This window comes from Mizuhopecten yessoensis, unplaced genomic scaffold, assembly GCF_002113885.1.
Source record: "Mizuhopecten yessoensis strain PY_sf001 unplaced genomic scaffold, ASM211388v2 scaffold9847, whole genome shotgun sequence".
Lineage (NCBI taxonomy): Eukaryota > Metazoa > Mollusca > Bivalvia > Pectinida > Pectinidae > Mizuhopecten > Mizuhopecten yessoensis.
This window is the reverse complement of record NW_018408252.1, coordinates 3227864-3238109: the sequence shown is the minus strand read 5'-3', so window position 1 is coordinate 3238109 and position 10246 is coordinate 3227864. Positions and strand designations below refer to the sequence as shown.

The following is a 10246-nucleotide window of genomic DNA, read 5'->3' as shown; positions in this document are numbered from 1 at the left end:
AAGGAGCGGTTTGCTCCGAAAAAATTACACCATCATTTGTCTACAGTGTTAGAATTACTTCCTAGCCCCACATACATATTTTAAATAATACTGGATCCTAAAAACATACGTTTGCAAGAATCCAGTGTTATTCGGGAAGTTACCGTTAATATTTTTTATTTGACCCATTTATATAATATATGGATATTATAAAAGCAGAAAAGTTATCCTTACGGAAAAAGTAAAAATATAAAAAGAAAAAACTCACAACAACGAGTCGATTCTTCGGACTATATATATATTATTTATATTTTCATAAATAGACCGGCATTGGATTTTGCAACAGGATGAGAGGATGGAAAAACTAATCATTCTTTACCTTATGAGAAACCTACCATTAATGGAGGTTATTTAATGCCGCACTCTCTGCATGCTTTGGGATTGCAATATTCTAAAACCTTATCTCTAGAGTCAATATTTCGTTTTCATACCTGAAATGAAGCGACGCATAAGCATTTCTTTCAAATGCATAAGTTTATACAAAAGCTGTTTGTAGATATATATATACAGAGTAACTAAGTCACAGTGACATAAATATTGTGGTTTTTTTAAAAAAAACACCAGAACCGTTGTAGACTATAAGATAATAGTTTATAAAGGATAAATGTGTGATTGCGAAAACTTAAACAAGGGCATGCAAGTTGTAGTAAAATGATGAAATGGACACGATAATTAAAGATTCACAACTGCTGTAAATTTGATGCAGTTAATAAATTTAGGCTTTTTTCAATGATATATAAGCAAATAACAGAGAAAAACAAACACAATTCAGTCGGCTCGCATGGTTAGACAGTAGAATACGTCAGATCTATAATGGGAAGGAGTATTTATAGTTTGTTAAGGACAATTGTCTTTAGCATATTTATCATATTTCATTTATTCAAATGCCAATGCGTTGTCATATAAACAAAAAATATTTTGTGTTTTGTCAGGAAAATTGGAATATTTTGCAAACATTAATAGATTCTTCAAAATATATAGTAATTTGTTCTATTTCACAAATTGGATATAAGAGTCTCAACACCAGTTAATTTAAAATAATTTAATGAACATGCTATTAGGCTTTTAAAAAACCTTTTAAAGTTATTCGTATTTCACAAAAGCATATTAAATGGCCATACGGTGCGGTAAATATCAATCGATAAATACGTATGCTTTGTAGCTTTTTCTTACCGATGCATTTATTAATATGATTAAGGTTATCATAATTCAATATGTTGTTTTTTCCCTCTTAGTAAACTATATAATTCTAAGTAAAAAGAAAACGGATCATTTTAATGATAATTGAATTGGAGTTCATGTATGCAATGCAGACATTTTCGCTAATTTCACGTTTACTAAAATAACGCAAAAATAAGCAAACGCAAATTTATTTACACGTCATCAAATATGTTTGAAATAGCATATTGCAAATAAAGAACTTCCGTTTGAAGAGTCGTGAAGTTAAAACGTTTATAGAAAAATATAAAACAGTAGTCAAAATGCAATTTGCTTGCTACAAATAGAAGCCCAATTGTGTATTTTACCTATATAATTGGGTTCTTACGAAGTGTTCTTTGTTATATTTCATTCCCAAATGTTATTATAAAATAGTAAAACAATTTGGGTGCAAAAAATATGCTGCACGTACCACCTGGTTGTATCGGGGTTCATTAATAATGCAAATGCCGGCGTAACAGCTACATTCTAGCTAGGCAGAGCGTGGATCGCGACTGTGCTGAATAATGCAAGACCTTAGTGAGACATGGCGTTCTGTGCTGTATATACAAGTGTTGTTGGAGACAAAAGTCTGCATTCTGAACACAACACCGAGTCACGACACAAAATTGTGTCCGCTTTGATATGAATAATCACTGTCAACAGTTACCGTAAATATTATAAACATTGCAAAAATCATTAACATTTTAAACAGTTATATCATAATGATAAAAAGTTGCTCACAGATATTTCGTATTGTTTCTAAAACGTTTCATTGGATATGTTTCCAAGCAACTGTTTTACTTGCCATATATGAAATAAGATTGAAATTGGATGTTATCTTAGCTGATTTCGCGTTTACTAAGTCTGCTTGAAAATAACAAGACTACGAGAAATTATTTCACTGCAGCAATGACAAGGCAACAATTTTTATATCGCTTATGGTTCGAGTAGTCAAAACGCAAGATTGTTTTACTTGGTGTAGCGTCTTATTTTCATCAAAGGTCATTGGAGGCCGTGCCTTCATGCGTTGCGTAATGAATACACGTATGAGTATGTGTCTACTTGCAACAGTATCTTGGTGTATTTCCGACCTTGTGATAGCGCAGATTTGATGCTGGTATTGTATTAGAGTGCTACCTCACCGAAATATCATGCCGAAGTCACCAAGCAGACTATTCCACCCTGTCATAGTATACTGACAACAGTTAAGAAGTTGTAACGATTACATTAAAAGCTTAACTTTTAGCAAGGAATAGCAACTACCATTTTTAAGGGCGTTGGCTTGTCCTGGTCTGGGGACAGAACCCAGTGCATTCCTCACATAGGCAAATATTCAACACCAGTGCCAAAAGTATGGTATCGCTAAGCGAGACAATAAGAAACAATACTGTTTTGAAGATGAAGAGAGCTAACTCTAACAACATTAATTGGGTAACAGCAGATATATTCTTTTCTCAATCCCTAACCTCGAAAATGGGAGATTCCAATTTTCCGTTATACGTTACAGACCAACAAAACAGGACAATAATTCAGTATCTTCACGCAGTTGTAAGTTAGAGAAAACATTCTTAATGATACGAGTATTACATAAAAGGTATAATTTATACAATTAATTTTGGAATAGAAATACGATAAAACATTAATGCAACACAAGAACTGATATGGGACAGGGTTTTTAAATCTTATACCTAATGGTCTAATACAGCGCGTAAATCATTTTTCGCTAACATTCGCCTGTTCAAAGATACCGCGAATAATAGTATATACATACGTTAAGGCAATCACGTTCCTGCGAAACATTACGGAAAAACCCGTACGCGAAATTAATTTTCAGCGTAATAGATATGATTGACAAAAAGCAATATATGAATTTGTTTATATCATACATACGGTATGAACATACATAGACAAAAATGACGCAGTAAAATATACATGATAATACTAAAATCATGATAGTTTTTAAATGACTGACTTCGTCTTGTTTACAAAGCTGTATATGATGCAGTGCACTATGTATAACACAGGTAAAACAAGAACAGTTTTTAATTAACTGACTTCCCGTGTATTGACACAGCTGTACAAGGATAATGTTCCTGGAGCACCGTGTACTGTCATCCTCCATCGGGATGTTCAATCAGCGTTAGCTTTATTCGATATTGATTTTACGATCGAGTTAATGAGCTATACAGCCCAAACACCAAGGGAAATTCATAATTCATAACTGCATTACCAGTCCTGCGGTTTGTGACAGGGTCGCCCAGGTGTTAATGAGCTATACACGTAGATAATTTCAAATTTTCATGTAAACCACAACTTTATTTATTTAAAAACAATTATGAAAAACAAAATATTTTCAATATTTCCATACTGGTACTCTTGTCGGCCTGGCGAAAAGCACACTTTCAATTAAAACTAATGACATACAAGATACATGATTGATTAAACTAATGATAACGTTAATCAGATGTATATCGAACATAATGTTTTAAGAAGTATGCCGACATTAAGAATTTTTCTTTTTGTATACATGTATAATATTTATTTTTTTGTTATATTTCCCGTTATGTTGTACAACATGGATTAAACACCGAGTTTTTCCATCTTATTTGCTCCTTTATAACGTGACCATCAAAAACAGCAATATTAAGGACGATACAAACTCTTTAGGGTTGCAAATGAAGGCGGAAAGAAGGAAAAAGACTGAATTCGTTTACATTCTAATCTAAAACCGAAGTAATTTGCATAACCGATTTCATGAATTATTCAAATAACCTTATAATAGCCTGATTCTAGAAAGAACTAAATTCCTGCTGGCTATGCATAACATTCTCTAGCAACAGATTCGCATACTTTTGTTTCTTTCGCTGCATTCTCAACTGCATAACCGTCCGTCTTGCTTTATGGATTGTTCAGTAACAGAGTTATTCGTTTGGCATACGTTTGAAGTCTAAACACCTAGTAGTGTTATGCGGATATTAGAAGTTTTTATAAACTTAATAAAGAAATGAACTAAAACCTCTTGCCAGTCAAACATGTCGGTTTTTTGGCATTGCAATTGCAACGTTATGATGCATTTTAACTATGTTGCTGGGATGAAATTGAATCCTGCAACATGTTTCTTTTTCAGTTTTAATTACAATGATAAAACAATCTATTTAAAATTGACCTTAGTGTGTTAATAGGCTTATGAAGGTGAATACAACCAGTATTAAATACCCGAAAAATCAATCAGACGTTGTCTCATATTCAGTACATGTATTGATTGATGTACATTCATGGTGTATAGCTATTTGTTTAATGTCTCTTTGATTCCTGTTTCAAATATGGAATGTTCTGTTATAGTGTTTTATTTTTTATTTTGTCTTTGATCCTTTTATAGGTATGATTTGTAGATTCATAACCATATTTTATCACAATTATATATTGTCTCTTAGCTTGCATATGTTGACATCCGATCGTTACATATCCAATCTGTCGTAGTCATGGTATTATAACTAGGTAATATTTTCGATCTAATGGCTACCTCCTTTAGCTTGGATATGCTGTAATTATCAAATATCGGTGTCTCTAACAACATCTTGTATTTATGATGGTATGTTAAAGCTATATCATGATTTCTTATCTTGTCTCTTAGTCTCCTTTTATATCTGTGATGGTATGTTGCCATGGTTACATGTGGTAGTTTAAGGCTTCTTCTGTATCATTGACAGCATGCTGTCATGATGACGTCTCATATCACCAAGCCCCTGTATGGTTTTCATATGATACACTATACTCTATTCTTGTATCCATGACGATTTGCTGTCCTGGTCATATCTCGTATAACCAAGCTCCTGTTTTATCCATAATGATATTTTGCCATGGCTACATTTCTTGCCCTCTAGTTTGTAAGCAGGGCAGGCATGTTGTCATTTTCACATCTTATATCCTCTAACCTCCTCTTGTAATCAGGCTGTATTGGGAATTCTCCATTTGCTGTCTCCTTTCCCCCATCGAAGCACGTAGCCTGTTGAATACAGCACTCAGCTATCGTTAGTGCCCTGTGAATGCAACGTGTTGCCTTGTATCCTTAGGTTCTACCGGTATTGATTATTTTTCTCCGATAATGTGATTATTTTTCTCCGATAATGTCCTTTTCCTTTACAAGACTTTTTGCGTTTCCATGTAGCTTATTACTATGGTAAATAGAAGCTTTGAAGCCGTTGGCACGTTATTAGGGCTATCAGACCGTTGGTCGGTATGCAATACCTCTTCATCACGTGTCGTTAGTCATTATGTACGTGTAGAGCTATGAGTCATACACGTATTTTTTAAAAATCATATTGTATAATGTATATTCGGATATAGCATTTAATTGACTGACTTAATATAAAATGGTTTTTTTATTTGTATATTGTAGTCACCATTAAAAAGTAGATGTGCATGATTATTTTTCGATAAAGTGTATTTGTTTTAATAATGACTTCCTGTTTTATTTCAAAAGAAAACGGAATTACACTGAAACTAATACAAATAAAATCTGCAATATATGATAATACAATAAAACGTTATAGAGTTAGATTCTCTAAAACTGAAATCCAAGTATCAGTTTTATGCATTGGAATATAAGCAACTATTTTTATGGTATTCAATATGATATATATGTATATCAGTTCCTCAAGTGCTAAATAGAGGTGAATCTTGTTAGAAAATCAGCGGCATTCAGAAAAACTACTGTATCAAAAATAAGTGTGTCAAATACAGCCAAAGGTGTTGTCAAGTTCGTATTGAAAGGTCCTTTTCATTGGTCAGTCTGATTTTCGAAAATGAAATGGGAGATTGGATAGATACTGCAATTATCTTTAATGATATATAATAACTGATATTTATGAATTCCAAATTAATTCCAGATTTTTTATGCATTTACTACGAAATTATAATCATTAAGATGGTTGATCCTCTGTATCCGCTCAATTTTGTCAAATGTTCACTAGGTAGTGTTGATGTGATGGCATGCTTCGGAAATTGCTATCAAGGCTTAAACTATGTTCTAAAGAATGTAATTGGGTCTGTGGTTCCCATACACATGAACATGCCTATGCCTTGAAGGTAATGTGTCCATATGACCTTTACTGATGGTAAGACATAAACTCATTTACAAACTGAAGTAGGAAATAAATCAATAAAACGATATCCTCAGTGATCATCATAATTAGATATAGTCAGTAAGTGCTTTTACTTGTTAAGCAAATTAACTATTGATGACATTAACTCAATGTATCGTTACGGCAGTTTATCCTTTCTTCTTGGTTTATCCTACAATTCCTATCAGCTGAAACAGTTTCATCATGGCACTGCATTGAAAACATCAATTGCTTCGGACCTGAACAAATTCGAATTACCGTACAATTCACTCACCTGTAGTCAGTACAAAACACATTTACTTCGTTTAGAGATTATTAGCTGTAACGTAACAACACTTCGTGTTACGTCGCTGTTCTTGTGTGACGAAGGTGCCCGTTAAATGTGAACTTAACAACTGAAATCCGTTAATCACTTAGAAACAGAGCAACACTGAGATCCATTTTTATTGTCTTTGTTTCCTTTTCAATGGTTACCTTATGTGTTAAACTTTACTACTAATTCTACAATATTTGTGGATCTGGTTTTCACGCATTTTGCTTGCGCTTAGTTCTTCAAAGGACTGGGAATCGTCAAAAGTAATGACACGTTAATAGAACAACGAGTTTAAATTGTTTTTGTTGTCGCGTTTTCTGGGACGCGAAAATGAATCCTTCGAGAAATACAAGTGCTGTGTTTTTGTAAATCGACGCACTTTTGCCAAGACAGATGTTCGCCCTTTACTCTTGAAACAAATATCCGTCCAGTTTTCATTTCGTCATCTACATCTTATTATTGAATATAATTTAAAAATTTGTTATGCTTAATTGACCCTCATTATTTTGGGCAAAAAAGACGCTAGTTAAACAGCGGCAAAATATTCTCGTTTTACAAACTTTTAAATACTATAGTCTTAAAGCTTTTGAGAAAGTGATATTCATGACCTGTTTTCTATATTTTTCAGACTGGCAGACTGCAGTGATAGGTCTGATGATATTTTCAGCATCCTTTGGGTTTGTCGCCACAATCCTGGCCGTTCTCGGCGTATGTACGTCCCCACTACCTAGGAAGATCTACTACTTTCACTCCGCAGGGGAAATTTTTCTAGTGTGTGGTACGTTGAATATCAAGTCATGTTATCTCGAAGTTCCTTCTGTTTAATAATTCTTAATATCAAAATCGGTTATCTCGAATAAGTATTAGTATCGGGTTCTTGACGGCCCATCAACTCGAAAGAGGTTGACAAGGCTAATAAGAAGTAGATGTTTATCTCGAATATTTATTATTATTGGATTCTTAACGGCCATCAACTCGAAAGTGGTTAACAAGGTCAATATTAAGTAGATGTTTGTCTCGAATAATTAGTATCATTGGATTCTTAACGGCCCATCAACGCAAAAGAGGTTAACAAGGCCAATAAAAAGTAGATGTTTATCTCGAATAATTATTATTATTGGATTCTTTACGGCCCATCAACTAAAAAGAGGTTAACAAGGCAAATAAGAAGTGGGTTGTTATCTCGAAGTACCGAAGTCCCCTTCCTGTCATTCTCAAAAAAAACTTGGCAAGAGAGTGTGTTTGATTGTGTCATATTGTCTATGTACAACAAAAATAATTGTGTTTTCCTTTTCTGTTCACAGCACTAAGTGTGGGCATTGCCTTAATTATATACCCTACCGTTATGGAGCTGGATCCCACCATAGAGGTTCATCTGTATGGGCCGGGGTATGGACTGGGGTGGGGAGGTGCCTTCTTTTTCCTAGTGGCAGCTCTGTGTATGACTTTGGACGAGTTAGTACGTGAATCTTCAAGAGCCAAAGTTTGCCGAATTTGTTTTAAATCCAGACAGCGCGAGCGGTCAGAACTACAAAGGGTTTGATATAAATCCTTGGACAGTGAGATATATAATCCGTTTTCTGAAAGGCAGGGATGTTCACAGGAAATGAGTTCTTTTGAATGAACCGCAATATCTATGGAGGAAGACAATTTTATGAATGTAGACCAGTTTTATATTGTAAGAACAATGGAATTTGGTTAAACCGAACATCAGAAGGGCCGATCGTTTTAATCTGGAAAGACAGGTTTAAGGTTGTATTTTCATGTAAATATATTTGAAAGCAAACAGAAGGTCTGGTGTACAGAGGTTTAGGGCTACTTGAAGTTCGGTCTAGACAGATTAAGCTGTGTACAAAGGACAGAAATACTACTCTAACAAGCATCAAAGAGTGTCTTCAAATTGTGAATAATTAAAACGGAAGTTATTTCCGTAACATTGTATAAAAAATGTTTTACGATGAAAACAAAAGAGCAACTTTTTAGTTCAAACTTAATTTAATGTTTACAGTTCGTAATTGGAGTGCTGTTTTGGATTTGATATTGCAGGGAAATGCAGTCTGCGCATGCTCATTTTTTTCATTTTTAGGTCGTAACTTTAATTATATCTATTATTGAGATCATGTTTAAAATTTTCCTTCAGAGACTAATTGATGTGTTTAACGCAAGCTGGAATTTATCTTGTTCCTTGGCGGTTTTTTTCTGAACGGTTGCGAGTCTGCCATGATTGCAATTGTCAATTTGTCAATATCAGGCGCTTTCGATTTAAATATCTTTTTGATATGTCAATATGTCCAATATACCGTTATTTTCATTATTATTTCTAGATTGCTGCACAGTTGGTTGTTGATTTCAAATATTGATCCTGGCAGAATAGCAGATATTCCTGCCTTAATATTTTACTTCTATTATAAGCTTCCTTGAAAACCACCGAATAATTTTCAAAAAATCTTTGGTACCAAAATTCTTCGAATTTCCCTTATGTTAGCACCAGTGATTCCCATGTCAAATTTTTCCAATGTTGACTAATTAATCGCAAGTAAATTAGTACTTGAAATTATTTACCAGATGTTTAAGAAGTGTCCGCACGTGTTAATGATGATAGATCATAAAGTTTCTTATATATATGGTCTTCTAGCATGACATTTTTATCACGTTCAAAACTTTGCATGTTTGGTAAGGGAAAAAAGCACTACAATCAGGCATCATCAATCACAATTCATCAGACTGTGCTATTATCCAGTCAGAATTTGTAAACAACTTGGAACTATTAGTTTTACGAACAAAATATCGTTTTCGAGTTATCAACGAAAATTTCATATTTATCTTTGAATATTAAATAAAAAGACATTAAACTAAAACATTTGTTTTACCTGAAAAGAAGTGGTCGGATTGACCAAGCTAGATTGCACGTGATTACAGTGCTTCTCTTCGAGATTCTAGGGGTTACGCTCACTATATTCTTTGCGTGAGTGGGCGTACATGTAACTCCTGTTATTTCGAGGAACATGCTTACTTGTTTTATTACTTTTAAACTTGGGTATTGATATGTGGTTAAGATTGACATTATCTGTAATTGTGATACTTTTTATCATTACAAACTGTTCACGCCTTTCACTTACCATAGTTAATTATCCCTCCGCGGTTCAGCTATAAAATTATTCCATCAAACTGATGATCTTTCAAGTGTTACACGTTTTAACTGTTGCTGGTTTTTTTTTATCACAAAACCAAAATACTTGTTATAATTTGTTGTCATAATTATATTTGTTGGTTATGAATATTTCATAATAATTTGTTGAAATTATTCAGAGTATACTAGAATTTTACATTTGTAAAAAAAAGGCAATTTCAATTTGTATGTTATATCAAATCTTATGTGTGTGTGTTTTGAATGAAAATGATCGTAAATATACATTGGGTTGTGCTTTTTTCCTCTACACTTTACTTATTCCTTATATTGCATTGAACACAATAATAGTTAAAGTGGTAAACTGTGTGTTTAAATGATTTGAGATTAGCAAAATCAAAATATTTTGTCAATTGATCGAATTTTATCATATTTCTGCTTCAA

At 33.4% G+C, this 10246-nt stretch overlaps 1 protein-coding gene across 1 annotated transcript in view; it reads left to right on the top strand.

Moving 5' to 3' along the window:
- LOC110458903 overlaps window positions 1-9942 on the top strand; it is an 84493-nt gene extending 74551 nt beyond the window's left edge. The window contains exons 4-5 of the mRNA XM_021510872.1: window positions 7304-7453; window positions 7980-9942. Of these exons, the coding sequence (XP_021366547.1) occupies window positions 7304-7453; window positions 7980-8218 (389 nt within the window). The 3' untranslated portion in view covers window positions 8219-9942. The remainder of the gene's footprint in view (window positions 1-7303; window positions 7454-7979) is intronic.
- The last annotated feature ends 304 nt before the right edge of the window (window positions 9943-10246 follow it).